Genomic DNA, 16,478 nt, shown 5'->3' with positions numbered 1-16,478 from the left:
TTGCTTGAAAATCTGCCAGTTCACATCACAATAAATTCAGCCAACATGCACCACAACTCACTAGAGAGAGTGAATGTTACTCCATTGCAGACAAAGGGAGACAGATCATTCCAGACTCACCTGCAGGTCAATACCAGGTCAGTAGCTTCACCAGCCTGTGTTTGGAAACAGACAGAATATTCAGGTTACATTTGCAAGGACATGGATGAGGGAGCCAGGAGATGATAATGCCTCTCCGTTCCTCAGCAATTCCTCACCTGTATCACTCAGGGTAGTACACCTCAAACCAGAGAGCTGGAGGGAAAGCAGAGAAAATAGATACAAAATGAGTGGAGGAATGGAGTTCAGAGGAAAACCTGGCAGTTCAATTTGTGGCGTTTGGCTCAGGGAAAGGTGAAAGAAAACTTTTCTGCCAGGCTCTGAAAACATCAGACAGCAAAATCTAGAGAACTGTCTAAGGAGATATAAAAGAGGAAAGGACGAGGCCAAGAGAGAGATACCACAGACAGCGTAACTGAAAAGTATATTACTCCTAGGAGAGATCACAGAAGGACAGTGGAGGCCACCAAGCAAACAGCAGAGCTGATGCTTGCATTGGCAGGAGGAGCAGCTGAATCCCATCATAGATCTCCTCCACATCTAGCACTTCTGATGATACGAAATCAATGCAGAGGTTGCTGCTAAGTGGCCCAAGATATATGAATGTGAAATTGTGGCTATAAAACCTTAGGGAACGCATGGAAAGGAGCCACCATGCAGAGCAGAGGAATAATGAAATCTTCTGCATTGGCCTTAGAGATGTCAGTCTTTCTTGCTGGTGCATTAGGTGTGTTAGAACAAGAAAGAAGACAGCCTAAAGTGAGGTATTCCTCTTTCCCTTCAGCCTTCACAGCACTACACAGTGCAGAGGCAGTAGCTGCCTGTCAGGGACCACCAGTTCTTCCCTTCCCTTTTCTCCCTGCCTAGCCTGCACAACAGTTTCTGTGTTCGGCAGGGGTGGACGATGGTGCTGACATTCCACGGGAGCTGGTCGTGGGGATCTATGAGAGGATCCAGCAGAAAGAGCTAAAATCCAATGAGGACCATGTGACTTATGTCACCAAAGTGGAGAAGTCCATAGTTGGAATGAAAACGGTGAGTCACCTACAGCCTTCCTGGTACCCACTCACCCCTCTGACCCTTCCTCCCTCCCTGCCCTCTTTTCTGCCTTTTTCCTCTATGCCTCTACTCTTCTTCTGTAATGCTTTCCGTGCTTGTCTTGATGGATTCACTCCTTTTTCTCCAAACACTTTCTTCCTCTCTGTCTCATTCTTTCCTAATTTTGGGGGATCTTCTCAGCCACAGTTTATAGTATCTGGTGCAGTAATTGTTTGCCCAAGAATCACACAGGTCCTGCCTGCCAATGCGCGTCCTGCCTGCCAATGCTCCAGTGACAGCTCTGCAGTGTTTCAAACTTTCAGACCTTGTGAGGGTGTAGGAAGAGGAAGGCAAAGTGATAGAAAACAATTTCACCCATCTGTCTCTAAAGAGTTCCCTAAGGATGCTGGAGTTAAGAGACCCTCAAATGCAGAAACAGCTTCTTTAACAGCAACTGAGGTGTAATGCAAAAACATATATAACTGTTCACCCAAAAGGAGCAGAATAATTTCTCAAAGCCCATGAAACCTTCAGATGTCCAGTGGATTGAGAGGTTGAGTAGTCACCTACTGATTGGAAGCCTCAAGTGTAGAAAGATAGGATGTGTGAGCAAGAGGGATTGCCTATAGCCTGTCCCACTCCGCAGATTTATCCAGATCACAAAGGTGTAGCTCTCTGCTACTGCACCAGCAGGAAAAGTGATGGTGAGGAGTGGTGGTGAGGGTGTGCAGAATTGTTTTGTGCTGCTGTCACTGGGCAGGGTTGCACCAGCTGAAGGTGGGGGAGACCCACGGTGGCACCTCCCTCAGCCTCTGCATTCTCCTGTGGGTCTTATGCAGGTGCTGTCTGTGCCCCATCGACGCCTGGTCTGCTGCAGCCGCTTATACGAAGTGACTGATGTGAACAAAGTGCAGAAGCAGGCAGCTCACCAGAGGGAAGTTTTTCTCTTCAATGACCTGCTGGTGGTGAGTGGTGTTTAGGCACTGCAGTGATAAAACTTCCCCCTGTTTCTATAAAGAAACCTAAAAGCAGGCCACAACATCCATTTTCCCCCTGTCCTAAGGACAGACCATCTCCTGGTCTGTCGATACTGTAAGACACAGCTCTGGATCCTTCACTGTTAAAAGCCTACTAAATCTAAACCTCTTCTAACCCTTTAAAAACAAACTGTCACATCCCACAGCCATCCCAGCAATGTCACTGCTCTCTCTCATGCCTTTGCCAGCAGGAAGATTCAGGAAGATTCATTTCATTTCTTTCTCTGTTTGTACCATAGTAGACAGAGCCCTCCCATGTGCTTTAAAACTTCCCTGCCAGACACTTTAAGACCACTGCCTTCTAACATTGCAAAGGCTGTAGGAACTAGATATCACTTACTGGAGCCCCAAATGTGTACAGTACTTTTAAAACTTGCAGCTGAGTTCAGACAGATAAAAGGGAGGGCAGAGTTACACTGAGACTGAGAGGAGGCCAAACAAGATGGGAGTTCTGCTGAATTTAATGGCAAAATGAAACTGTAGATGTGGCAAATGTAAGGCTAACCCCAAGACCTTTTGTAGGGGGAGAGGACAAGAGAACTTCCCCACCAATTCCCTTGCATTGGTTTGTACAGTTGTGAAGCTGGGGAGAGGGTCTGCTCCTTGCTATCTGATAAATCAGGTCTGTAAGAGCTAGTGCTGAGGGAATGAGGGCAGCACAGCATTCACATATGCTCTTGTTCCCAGCTCTAAGGTATTTCTGACAGGCTTCCTTTCGCCTTTTGATCTGGCAATCTCTGTGAAGAGAATTACCCTTGCAAAGTCAGAAATGTGGGCATCAGAAAGCCAGCCCCTCTGGGAGACCGGGAGCTGCGTGGGCCCCAGGGCTATCTATGCATGCTGAATTTCAGAAGTGTTATTACAAGTGCAGTATGCCAGGCAGCTTTCTGGGCAACGAGCCTGTCACTCACCCAGTGTTACTCCTATGCAGAATTAACAGAGCTTGCAGAAAGCTTTCTTACTTTGAGCAGGTTGCATTGTTCTTGCCTCACTCTTCACCAGTACCCTGCCCAGTGATGCATCTCTCCCTCCAACAGATCCTCAAGCTGTGCCCCAAGAAGAAAAGCTCCTCAACGTACACATTTTGCAAGTCGGTTGGCCTGCTAGGGATGCAGTTCCATCTCTTTGAGAATGAATGTAAGTCCATTGCTCATGGGTTGCCTGGAGGGGTTTGGCAGGGAAAAGGAGTAGGAGAGAGGGGGCCTGTATCAGTCAGTGTGAGTTTGCATCAGAAGAGAGATTCTATCACGGTTTAAAGTGGGGGGGAGAAAACTGAGGCTTGGTGCTGAGGAGACGACTGTGCAGGTACAGTGTGATCAGAAGAGCCTCCTGCTAACTCTCAATAGGTCTGAGCTCCTGCAGAAGGGATGAACTAAAGTTTATTGAAAGACCTGTCTGTCATGGTGGCGGGGAGAGCACTAGTGGGAAGAAATGAAGGAGTCAATCTCTAGATACATCTCGGTGAGCTCTTAGGAGCCAACTGTAGGTGGAGAACCTCACTGACAAAACTGCTGCTTCCAACTTTATCCCCTCTCCCCAAAGTCACAACTCTCACCTCTACGTTTGACCTTGATAAAGGTTCAGGTGCTGCTGTTGCCTCCTCGCACTGTGCCATGCTGTGCTGTGCTGAAAGCTTCCCAAGACAGAAGCAGAGTCCTTGGAACAGCACCCACCAAAGCATGGCGAGAGGCCAGCCCTAGTCAGCCTGACCTTGATGGACTGGGAATAGAGCCATGATGTGTCATGATTGAAGCTAGTTGTGTGGTGGAGGAGTTCCAGAAACAGGCAGGCTTCCTGCTGGTGCAGGCAGAGGGGCTGGGGAGTTTGTGAGGAGCTGTAGAACATGCAGCAAGGAAGGAAGACTGTAGCAGCTCTGTGGCTATACCAAGTATTTTACATCTTCCCTCTGCCTTATTGGCAGCATGAGTTGTTCTCTTAGCACCATATCCTCTGCAGCCTGCAGAGTCTCTCACATCCCTGTGTGTACAAGAGTAATTTATAACTGAGCATCCCTGGGCACCACCATAGCAGGGATCAGCTTTCAGGGGTATCATGACTATACTGGGAATGAACTTCTGGCAAAGGCATCCTGCCATGTATCCCCTGCAGGGACAGAAAAGCAGATGTCCCAAAGAGCTTGTCACAGGTCAAAGAGACACAGGGTGGGAAAAGGGTCCTCAGACACAAACTAGGGGAGCTGAGGGCTGGCAGCAAATAGCAGGTTGGTCCTGTGGCTAGTGTAGTAAAGATTGATAAAGGAAGAGCATGTGGAAAGTAGGCAGTGGAGGAGGAGAGAAAGCAGGACAGCAGAAGAAAGAAATTAAATCTGGAGAAAGGTGAGAGGGAAGGAGAAAATGGATTGAAACCACTGGCCATTGAGCGAAAGGTAGAGGAAGTCCAGTCGCAAGTGTAGCAAGTTCTCTGCATGCTCTTGTTCTCCTGCTTCTGTTGGCTGAGTCTCCAGCCACCACCTCCCTGCACCCAACCTGGTTTTTAAAACACAAGGCCTTTTTCTTTGATGTTTCACTCTCCAGGCATATCCTTTCATTTACATTCCTGCGTGCTGGGGAGTGCTAAGCAGAGACCTACAAACCCACATCTTTACCGTTCTCTCTGCATAGTACAATGAGTTCCCCACCCATGCTGTGCTAACACCCCTGACATGTTCTCTGATGATGGAAGCAGAGACTAGGGAGAAGTCCTGCCTCTGTGGGTGTTAATGGATGTTCTGGCTTATGACTCCGGGAGCCAACTTCTCCTGCTGCATCTCACACAGGAGAAGTGCTGTTGTCCTCCAATATATACTCTTTACTCCTCCACAGATTTAGAAGGGCTTTACAGTTCTACCTCTGTGCTCAGGTTCCTAGAGCCAGTGTTGCATAAGTGTAACTAAGAGCTGGTTTGGGCAGTTCTGTGGTGCTGGTGGCACTTGCCTTACTGCTGCAAGCTGGCTATTCTGTTCCCTTGGAAGGCTGCAATGTTGCAGGCTCTCAGTCTGCAGTGGGACAAACTCTAGGTGTGCCATTCCCTTGGACTCATGTTGGAAACTCTGTCTTGCAGAGGTACCAAAGCAATCAAATACTCCAGCAAGAATGCCTAACACCACTTAATTTTTCTGACACACCTTTTTTTACAGATTACCCCCATGGCATCACACTGGTGACTCCAGTTTCAGGCTCAGAGAAGAAACAGGTACTACACTTCTGTGCTCTGGGTGCTGAGGAAATGCAGAAGTTTGTGGAAGACCTCAAAGAGTCGATAGCAGAAGTGACAGAGCTGGAGCAGATACGAATTGAATGTAAGGGCCTCTAACACAATTCACACTCCAATGCCATCACACTGCATGTGTCTACAAGGGAGAAAGGGTAAAGGAAACGCGTTCTTCAGGAACACGGGGAAAGAGGATGAGTAGCACAAGTCTGCACAGGACTTGTGTTCATCGATAATGTGAAACAGCAGTCAGGCTCTGTGACCACCCACCAGCAGAAGAAATGGAACAACTACGTACGATGCTTATGAAACAGGGTGAATGATGCAGTGGCTTGGAATAGTGAATCTTTCAGACCCAGAAGACTCTTCTCCATTCCATACTCCTTTAACTATGCAAATATGGTCACTAGGTAGCTGAAAAGTATGAGACAGGTCTGGTAGCCTTAGCAGAGTTGTCCTTCAGTCCAGGAATGTCTAGGGGACATGCAGTCTGTACTGTGTCTCTCTGTGGTCTGTCCTACACAGATCAGATATTCATGTAGCCTTCAATGGCCTTTCCATGAATAAACTGGTGAGTCAAAGTAGCTCAGCATCAGTGGTCTCATCTGTGCAACCTATTCATTATAAATGCAGGTCATACATAGAGGGCTGTGTGGAGATATGTAAGTTCCTCCACATCAAGTCCTCTCCAGTTTCTGTTTTTTTTTCTTGGCTGTTCCTCTCTCCTTCCCTTCTTGACACTCTCTTGTAATATTCTTGCATTAATTCTCCTTACTGACTTCCCATATTGCTCCTTCAATATGCTGGTGTCCTCTCCATTCTTGTAAGCTTTTGTATATCTGTCTTGCAGGGGAGCTGGAGAAACAGCAAGGGGCAAAGACTCTCTCATTAAGGACCAATGGAGCCCAGATGGAATTGCAGTCTAAGCAAGGCTCACCAACAGGTAAGAGGACACCCAGCTTCTCATAGTTAAGCAGTGGTGCCTTTGCAAATGTGTTTTCATTGATTCCTGTGAGAATAACTGCAAAAAGAAATTTCAGCTTTGTATCCTTTAGCCTTGGGCAAATAGTGGAAATACGAGAAATAGTGGAAATATGTGCATTCTTCAAATACCCTAGAAAAGCCATTAAAGCCTCATTACCCAGTCTGTAGCTGTAACATCTAGCAAAGAGGCTTTACTGGTGGAGCATAGGTAACTGCTGAAGAACCTGAGATGCTTTTTGTTCCCTGAACTGATGCAACACAGTAACTGCATTATTGACTTCCTCCAGCCTCTATACCAACACTTTGGACCAGCCTCTTTCTATCACAAGCTTTGTGTCCATTCGTGCCCTGGCTTTTATGCCAGCAAAAAGCAAGTGCAGAGGTGAGTGGCTACCAACTCACTGTAATGGCACTGAGATCAGGACCTAAGGAGAGAATCCGGAAGGGGCCTCCTCTGACCCCACTAAGCAGCTATGAGGTTGCAAGAGGGTCTGGATTTGTTTATGCAGTCAAGAGCCTTGTTTTGGCCATGCACCTCTACTTTTAGCTTTCCAGTGCACAGTATGAGGGCCAGTAGAGACCTCATGAGTGAGATTTGTTGTTTTCTTTCAAAGGCAAGAAGGATTTGGGAGAGAAGGTCTCGGACAGCACAGTGGAGGTAAGTAGAGTGCAGAGCAGCTGAGGTAAGTAATTCTCTCTCACTTCAGCTCTTCTCACATTCTCTGTTGTTTCTTTTCTCAGGTTTTAATCAATGCCTCCCCAGCCAGACTGACAATTTTACCAATTTCCAGAGATACAATTAAAAGTTACTGCTAGGACGGGTAATACAACTTTCAAATCCAAACTAAACTTCAAAGCATTTTCAATCCGTTTTTATAACTGTAACATCCCTCATGGACCAAGCTCCCAAACGCTGTAGACTAACCTACCCCACTGCTTTTGGGGAGACTGAGAACCCCACTAAAGACTTTCCTGACATGCTAACTCCATGCAGCATCACATGCAAATTCCCCGCAGCCCAGCTTTCCTGCACAATCTCTGCAGCTCTCTCTCTCCATCCCCCCTTGTAGGGGATTAAGCATGGCCTTTGTATACCAGAGACTTTCCCTAGAGCTTCAGCTTCCTAGGCAGGGAGCTTGGCTGTCCAGTGTACTTCTACCTTCACAGGGATGTCTAGCATCCAGTGGGTTGCCTGTTTCTTCACAGACACCCATACTTCCATTGCCTGTGAGGAAACAGGAAAATGTGATCTTCACAGCTGAAAATCTTGTCTATTGCTTCCTACTCTCTCCCTGTCTGGAATATTACCGTTGTCCTGAATTTGCCCTTTTCCAGGGTAGTTCTTTTCTCTCTTGTTCTAGTATATTCACTTGAAGATTTCAGCTTCTCTGTGGGGAGTGGGTGCTGCTTCTTTTCCCTGAAGAGCACCCCACTTCCTTGCAGACACCCCCTTCCTGGGGAAGGTGCCTCTACCAGCCAATTTCCTATTCCTGTTGGGAGGAGCGTTTCCTTGTGGAGAATGGCTTCCATGTATCCTAATGTCAGTAGCGCATTGTGGCCCAGCAACCAGTTTTTCCTATGGGACAGTCCACTGCCTGTATAAATATCAACACAATATTATGTCCTGCTGTACAGTGACTCTGAGCAACCTCCATGCTTTTTCCAGCATGGTGGGAAGCTTGGCCACTCCACAGCTTCTCCTTCCCCGTTGTTGGCATGGCTGCCCAACGTGCCAGACCACCAGGGCACCCCCACTGTCTCATCTGCCTGTCTGCTGTACCCCTGCCTAACTGGAAGTGCCATGCAAACCTGCAGGTACTAGTTTCCTACCAGGGTTTGTCACTTGGCTGACATTCTGTTTTGAGCCAGCAACTTTGCTCTGACTCGGGGTTTCCATCAGCCCATACCCTTGCCAGGAGGAACTACAACTTCATCCACCATTTGGGAAGCACCATTTTCCTTCTGTGCTTCCCCCTCTAGGGACCTCCAGTCCAGTCCAGCTCCTCCTTTTCAAACTGGGCTCAGTGAGCTCCCTCATGTGACTCCATTATCAATCTGTGAGGACCCTGATGACCTCCTGCTCCCCTTCCCCCTTCCAGCTGCCCAAGCAATACTCTGCCAGCAGAGGAGCATTTCCATTTCTTTGAGATTATCTAATCTGCTGCCATTTCATCATGAATTTCTTTTATCATTGTATGAGCTAGACGGGCATTTTTTCCTTTCCTTTTTCCTTTTATTTTTTTTGAAAATCATTTCCTTTCACTGACAAACCATCAAATGGTTCGGAGGGAGCTGCCGTTTGCTAGAGAATGTCAGGTTTCTGCTTTTTCCTTTGTAAACAGATTAGCCAGTCAGGTGGTGTACCTTCCGACTGAGAAAGGCAGGGAGCTGGGAAAGGCTTGAGGCTCTCTGTCTGCCCCTATCTCAGATTCAGCTACTGTCATATTGCTGAAACGGACAACCTTTATTATCTGAAGCCTCGCTGTCTGGTTCCCCTCTCCTTTTTGCTGGTGGGGACAAGGGCATGACCTCCAAGGTCTGTTCATTACCATGAGAATTCATGGACCTAGAGTTGATTTGCGTTCCCTGTACTGTTTGGACAATCAAAATTGCACTGGTTTTGGGAACGCCGGCCCTGATGCCTTTGACACGATGGAAAGGACAGGGGCGCTTAGGCCTAGATGGGGATGATGGGGCTACTGGGGAGTTCTGCGCAGCCGGGGGTTGTGTCTGTTCTGGTTTGGTTTTGGAGGGAGGGTTTAATGCACGTGAGGCCAACTGGTGGTGGGGGCTCAGGGCAGCCAGTAGCAGCAGATGGGAAAAGTCTTGTAACATTTAATGCTTCTTTGGCTGTTTCTAAACTAGGTGTCAATTCACAACAGGCTTCAAACGTACCAGCACAACTCCGCCCTGGGGCCCGAGAGTGGAATGCAGCCCAGCACGCATCTTAACATGCCACAGGAGCGGCTGGAGACAGCACTGGTGCCCTCGCACCCCGCCTCGGCGGGGACGCTTGTACAGTGCCAGCAGATTGTCAAAGTCATTGTCCTGGACAAGCCGTGCCTCGCTCGGATGGAGCCGGCCCTCAACCAGACTCTGACACGCTACGTCACCTCTGATTCCTGCACCTCCACCCCCTGGCGCAGTGTGGGCAGTGGGCTCCCGGGGACCCCCATGAAGCTGGTCCATCAGCCTCCCCTCCCACCTCCACCACCTCCCTACAACCACCCTCACCAGTATTGCCCCCCAGGCTCCCTGCTTCAGAGGCGCAGGTACTCCAGTGGCTCACGCAGCCTCGTGTAGCCACACCACCAGCACCAGAACAGCACAGACTTCCCTGCTTCCCTTCCCCACTGCCCCCTGGGGACCCTTTCTGCCTACAGAGATCTAGTTTGTGATTTATTTTTTAGTAAAAGAAGAAGAAAAGAAGAAAAAAAAAGTCAAAAAAACAGCCGACTGACCTAACTCTTGCCCTGCCTCCCCTCAAGGTGATGCTAATTGTGAGGAGCCATCTGTAGAAACTGCCAACCTACATGCTCACACATCCTCACACCCTGCCAGCCCCGCTGGCCTCCTGTGCTCGTGCCATTCCCTTGTAGCACTTTGCTGCCCTGTTCCTGAGAGGCTTGATGACCTGCTGCCTTCTAAGCACTGTGTCTTCCGTTTGCTACTCCTCGACCTCCCCCCGCCTTGCATTAACCCGGCCATAGGTTTGTACCCACCCCAAAACTTTGCCAGCCTGGGAGAGAAATGGACCCACCTGTGCCAAGGACCAGCCTTGGGGCACTCCTGGGGATGGAGTACCCCCTGCCACCACTGCTGCCACCTGCTAAGCTGGAGCTGAGAACTTGTACCACTTGCTACGCTTTCTTCTCATCGCTCTTCAAATACTCGATCCTCGCAGCAGCCGGTTCCAAGCAAAGGAGTGCACGAGTGGAAGAAAGCTCAAGAGGAGGAGAGACTGTCCTGAGCTGCAGTGCGACACGAAGATGGCCTCACTCTGAACACCAAAACTCTTTCTGTTGTTATATTGGAGCATTGTACCAGAGACCTCTGCTGAGACCTAGCAGACCTCATCACATGTAAATACACCTGTATGGTAGCGTATGTATGGCGCATGCTTACTAAAGGAAACACCAAGCAGTTCTGAGGGAGCAGAAGGGATGAAGTCTAGGGATCTTTCCTGGGATGGTTGAGTACTTTTCCAAAAAGATGGCACCAAGAGGTGCCCTCCCACCTCAACACACACACACACACACACACACACACACACACACACACATACAAAGATTGTCTCTCTAGCATGAAACAGAGCCACTTCTGCTTTCCTCCTTCTGGCTGGTTTTGTGTTTCCTGCCCACCTGCTTTTTTCTATTCTGAAAGCAAAGCCAAGTGTTTTGTTCACTTTCTGGGGTAGATGTTCCCTCCTGCGTTAGAGGAAAGGGGCTTTTTGGAGACCACTCATGTGAGATCCCGTCTATGCTCTTTCCCCCATCAGCCCTTCCTATAGGAAAGCTGCCCTGATACCAAACTCCAGGGCCTTTTCTCTTCTCTCCCTCCCTATCCTTCCCTCTCCCAGCTTCAAAGTAAGGGAATGGGTAGATCCTGAGATAGAGATGACAGCTCTGCTTTACTGGGGACATTGATGTGAAGGAAGACGGCATTAAAAATGGGCTGTGGATGTATTTTTAGGAAGCAGTAGGGAGGGGAAGTTATTAATTATCTTAAAGGCTTTGGTCTTACTCATTCACTCGATTTCCCTTTGAGGCTTAGGAAGATCAACTTTAGGATTTTAAAATAGTACAGAATGCCTTTTAGGGCCTTTATTTTTATGTCATTTTAAGAGGGAAAGAAAGAAATGTTCTTCCTTCCTGTGCCAGGCTGAGATGTGAGCACTGAGTGCTGATGACAGCCGTTGGGTGAGGAGTGGCAGGAGTTTTTGGCAATGGTGGGGATGTGCAGAATGTCAGGAAAGGGGAGCAGTGAAGACAGATGCAGGAGACTCTTTTTTACCTTGCAGGGTAAAATTCGCAAAGCGATTTCCATAGGGATTGCACCAGTATGCTCACCTCTGGTGCTATTGCCGGTGACAAAACCCTCAGTGCTTCAGGGACTGGCTCCCCTCAGTGCCCTTTGGATGTCTTCTGGCCCTGCTGAAATGTTAGATGAAAGAGTTCATATATTTAACCTGGACATAAGCCCAGCTGGGGTTAGGGAAGTGGACAGGGGCTGGGGTGAAGGGTTCCCTGTGCTTGGCCAGCTCTCCAGGGCAGGAGCCTGCTCTCTTCCAGGTCCCCTTATTTCTGGGCCTGACCCAGGTGTGCCAGCAGGTCTAAGTTGTTTTCTTAGCTGTGTGGAGCAGGGCACTAGGCTACTGCTTTTATAAGCAATAGCAAATGAACTGAAAAGGAACAGGCACAGGGAGCACTGCAGAAGCATAAGACAGACAAAAATGTAAGAAAAGCCTGAACAAAAGTCCAGTCTCCTTCCAGACCAGAGCAGCTTTCTTCCATCCAGCCCCTCAGGGCAGTGAGGATGCTCCACATCCCACATCCCGGCCCAGGGCGAGGTCCTCATCCCAGCCAGGGCTCAGCCCCTCACTCCAGCCAGATGTGAGGCACAGCTGGCGTGATCTGCTGCTGGCTCCCTCCAGGGTGACACACCATCTCATCACGCAGCCCAGATCTCGTCTGACCTGCCCAAAGCTTCCTGGGCAGTCATACGTGTGGCATCTGCTGTTGTCCAGTCAATGTAGCGTATAGCTGCCATTTTATTTTGCTCACTGCTGCAGTGGAAGGGGTGGTATGCAGGAGGAGATTTATAATAAGGTAGCATTATGACACTTTCTTTCTATGGCTGACACTGCCCTCCCTTCTCGGTGGTTACTTCACTGCCTGAGAGGAATGGCAGTCCTTGTTTGTTTGTTTTTTCCAAGAGTGCAGCAAGCCACTGAATGTCTGTGTGAGTGTGTTAAAATAAATAAATTAGATTTTACTTGACATTTAACACAAAGTGACAACAACAGAACCTGAAGGTACTTGATGAAATAATTTTTTTAGATAAAATATTTATAACAATGCCTATGAAGTTCCTACAAGAGAGGTTTGCTGCTTTAATAATTGATTGGGAGAGCTGAAAGAATTTAAGGGAGAAATAAGGAAACTTCAATGAGACTCCCTTCTATGTGTTGGGTGAAGGGTGGAAGCGAGTTAAATGAAGTGCCGAGGTACCTGAGGCACAGCAGTCTCTCAGGGCAAGTTGGCTCCATTTCCCTGACCTTGCAAAGGCTAATGCTGGCCTTGAGCTTTGGACAGAGAAGCAAACGTAGATAACACTTGCTGTCTTCTAGCCTGCTGGCTACAACGTCTTCTGTTGGGTTCAGCTAGAGAGACACCAAACTATTCCAGGTTGTCGTGCAACAGGCTGCTCTAAATTCTACTGTGTAGCTGAGCCCTTCGGACTTCACTTCTAAGTATGGATTTTTTTTCTCCTTTGAAGGTTGGTCTTGAAGGATGACAAGCACTTTAAAGCATGTCTACACCTCATCTGATCTATTGTACTGTCTGCTCCCACAGCCCTCCACCACCCAAGCGAGACACACAGGCTGAATGTAGCTGTAGTATGGTGTATAGGCACCCTTGCACACAGACTGATCCTTGACAGGGTGCGCGGTGCAGGCTAGAAAGAGCATGTCAGTGACAACCTAATGAAGGACAAAATGTGTACCACAGCTCGCCTGGAGGGACCAGTCCAAAGAAAAATCACCAGCCCTTGACAGCAGCGATTCTGCTCATGAGCCTAACACAATCTTTCAGGTGGATGGATCAGGCAGGAAGCTGCTGCAGAGATTAAATCAACCCTAATAACCAGTGTCTTTGCTGTTGGATTCATATCCTTCTATATTAAAAGAGAGGAAGGGGGGAGAGAGAAAAGAGAAGCCCAGTAGAAAGTATTCTGTATTCTGCAGTGAGTGTTGAGTAGTCAGTGGCCAAAGAAGAAGCTGCTTCTGCAGGAGGGTAAAGAGAGCAAGGTGAGGTCTACAAAGCTGTGTTATGCAGCCCATCAGGCTCTGTCCTGAGACTCTCTTGCTCGTGCTGGTACAGGGCCAGTGAAATTAATCTGTTTGCACCAACAGTAAAGGGAGGGAGAAACTGTGGCAGGAGAATCAGGCTTAGTGCAAACTATTTGGGTTTAACACAGTTTTTCTCCACTGCTGTAACACTTTTAACGCCATAGTCTGGGCCACCATGGTAGCAACACTTGGTGCTTTCTGCAAGACCTTCAAAGCATCCCACTGTTCACCTTTTCTCTCCTCCCTGTAGATGAGAGGTGTGGATATGGTCCACAACCAGAATTTCATCAATACTCGAACTTCTTCGCAAAAGGGTACCAGCAGATTTGGAAATGTTTGAGGGCTGCTGAGCTGCAAGTTTGAATTCTGTTATGTGTTTCTTAGAAGGCTCAACCTGCAACAATCTGCACATGTTTGTGAGGTTTCCAAAACAAATCTGAGCCCTAGATCAAGGAAGCTGCTGCTTGGCAGAGTCTCTGCTTTGAAATGCAAGTTGCTGAGCAAGCTCCCCCATCTCCCACTCCACCAGCTGCCTCACTGTGCTAGTGTAGGCTCCAGGGACTGCCGACAGTGTTTTGTGAGCTAGAGCTGTCCTCGTCCTGCTTGCTTTGGCACAGCTATGCCTGGGACAGCAGCTTTGAAGTCACCCACTCTTCAACACTAGTCACAACCCCATCTGAATGTGTCTTTTTAACAACTAACAGCAGAAGTGTTACCTGTGTGTAGGCTTTTGAAAGCACCTGTCTGTCTGTACCTGTTTCCTGCTGTAAATATCACCGAGAAAAGGTTCCTTTGGGAAAAGTGGTGTGGTCACACCTAGCAAAGAGTCCAAATGGCTAATATTTTGTAACAAAATTAACAAAAATAGATCAGAGGTATTTTATCTGTTCAATTAATAGAATTTTAGAAATTATATTGAGATATGTCACTTGTGCTCTAATGTCTTCTTTGCCTCAGCTCCCCGTCCCGTGTCCCTGGCCTCCAGTGGCGTGCACAGGCAGACTTTCAGTACTCAAAAGGGGCCTATGAGAAGGATGGGGACAGACTTCATAGCAGGCCCTGCTGCAATAGGAAAAGGGGTGATGGTTTTAAACTAAAAGAGTGGAGATTCAGGCTGGATGAGGAAATTCTTTACAATGAGGGTGATAAAATACTGGCACAGGTTGCCCAGAGAGGTGGTGGGTGCCCCATCACTGGAGACATTCAAGGCCAGGCTGGATGTGGTTCTGAGCAACCTGGTCTAGTTGAAGCTGGCCCTGCTCATTGCAGGGGGTTGGACTAGATGACCTTTGAAGGTCCTTTCCAACCCAAACCATTTTATGATTCTATGACATGACACACCAAGGGTGCACTCCCAAGGAGTGCAAAGCATCGTGGCTCCCTGCTGGCCCCAGGGGCAGCCTGCTGCAGCTGCTGCTGGTATTTCATGGAACACAGCAGAAGCTAGTTCAGTGCTCAGGCTCTCTGAGGATCAGATCCAGAGGAAAACAGAAAGAAATAATCTTGTCCAAGGTACAGCAACTCAAAGTAAAATTCACCCCTGCAGTGAGGCAGAGAGGAAAACAGTGAGGGGGGGGAAGGCAAGGCTGTTCTGCGCTGCAGCAACTTTCTTTCCATCTTGCTGGCACACTGCAGATCCAGCTCCAGACCCTCTGTGTAGCTCTGCACCGCTGGGGAAGGCAGCTTGCACACCCATGCTGCTGCAGCAAGGAGAGCAGCTTCACAAGCCGCGTGTGCCAATGCGTATGCTGGGCGCCAGCTGGCCACAGAGAAACTCATGCACCCAGAGACATCAGCACATACTGCATGTTAACGCACACACCATCTGCCAACATGTAGTTCTATATGGATGATAACGTGTAGGCACCTGTATATTGACACAGCTGAATGTGCTGTACGAAAGTATTGGGCGTATGCAGCCGTGCACTGCATGAACAGGACAGCTGTGCTGGCTGCAGCTACCATCGCAGCACATCTCACAGGATACGTAGGCTCAGGCTGGGTTAACATTTGGATGGGAGGCACGTAAGGAAAATGACATTTCCCATGCAAATCAGATACACATGCATATTTACCCAAAGCATAACCCCAAGGTTAATGAAACTGACCTTTGTGAAGTTCTGCACAGGGATGAGAGAGCTGATCAGAGTTGAACATGTGCACACAAAGCGAGCTCTCCTTTGCAATGGATGGGGGAAGGCAACCTACTTTACAGCTGAGTCGAATAGATGCTGGGTTCAGATTGCACCTGCTAAAAAAACCCTGTCTACAGCTTGCAAATTCTTTGCTGGCTTCGAAGAATCCCTTAGATCCCCAGGCCCACGGTGAAACACTTCGTAGGACAGAAATCCCTCTGAGACACAGACAGGCAATTTCCCAAGGATTCAGAGGTTCCTGTTTATGTTTTTGTGTGCCACGGATTTATAATAAATGAGCCCAATCCCAAACAGTCATTTTCTAAGATGTTTTGAAACAGGATATTATTGGAGACGTTTCTGCCTGATGTTTAGATCACACACCTGGCTGTAAAGATGAAAGCAATAAAACCAGATTGTCTATATGTGAAATACTCCTAACTTGCTCCTATGTGCAGGTATTATTATTAAGCTTAAGGCTGCATGTCCTTTTGGGATGGATACTATGCAGACACGTACAGGTAGTGCTGGTACAAAGATTACAATCCAAAAATCATATCCTACAGCTGTCATATTGCATCTCTACATTGTTACATGAATGCAGTCCACATAATGTGCAATAACATACACATAGTGCATTCAGACTTGATCAACGTATGCCACTGTCTTCCACCGAGCATTTTGAGATGCAGTTTTTCTCTACAGCTTTAAAGATGGACTTTAAATCAAGCGCATCCCACAAGTGCTTTGCTGTCAGTGGGCTCCCCCTTCCACCTCACCTGGGGTACTCTGGAAGGATCATGCTGGTGCCTCGGGGGTGCCTGGGGCACAGCTCATCACAGCTCCCCCATTCCCCACACATCCAGGTTTCCTGTTGTCACCAGCTACCGGGTGCCTTTCTGT

General features: G+C 48.2%; 1 protein-coding gene across 5 annotated transcripts in view; it reads left to right on the top strand.

Annotated features, from left to right (window-relative positions):
* IQSEC3 (IQ motif and Sec7 domain ArfGEF 3) overlaps positions 1-14,374 on the top strand; it is a 101,850-nt gene extending 87,476 nt beyond the window's left edge. Inside the window, exons 8-15 of one of the 5 annotated variants that reach the window (XR_008974733.1) lie at positions 995-1,134; positions 1,977-2,102; positions 3,212-3,311; positions 5,311-5,472; positions 6,235-6,327; positions 6,983-7,026; positions 9,234-10,450; positions 13,691-14,374. Coding sequence is in view for 4 of the 5 variants with exons in the window: in XM_057427935.1 (XP_057283918.1) it covers positions 995-1,134; positions 1,977-2,102; positions 3,212-3,311; positions 5,311-5,472; positions 6,235-6,327; positions 6,983-7,026; positions 9,234-9,671 (1,103 nt within the window). In the remaining variant the exon portion in view is untranslated. Of the gene's footprint in view, positions 1-994; positions 1,135-1,976; positions 2,103-3,211; positions 3,312-5,310; positions 5,473-6,234; positions 6,328-6,982; positions 7,027-7,109; positions 7,190-9,233; positions 10,476-13,690 lie in introns of those variants that run through there. The other 4 variants (XM_057427936.1, XM_057427937.1, XM_057427935.1 and 1 more) reach the window with 4 other exon arrangements.
* Positions 14,375-16,478: the final 2,104 nt, after the last annotated feature.

This window comes from Pezoporus wallicus, unplaced genomic scaffold (assembly GCF_028554395.1).
Source record: "Pezoporus wallicus isolate ANWC-B61680 ecotype Strahan unplaced genomic scaffold, APGP_CSIRO_Pwel_v1 contig_2908, whole genome shotgun sequence".
Taxonomy (NCBI): domain Eukaryota; kingdom Metazoa; phylum Chordata; class Aves; order Psittaciformes; family Psittacidae; genus Pezoporus; species Pezoporus wallicus.
Note: the sequence above shows the minus strand (reverse complement) of the source record. Positions and strands in the feature narration are given on the sequence as shown.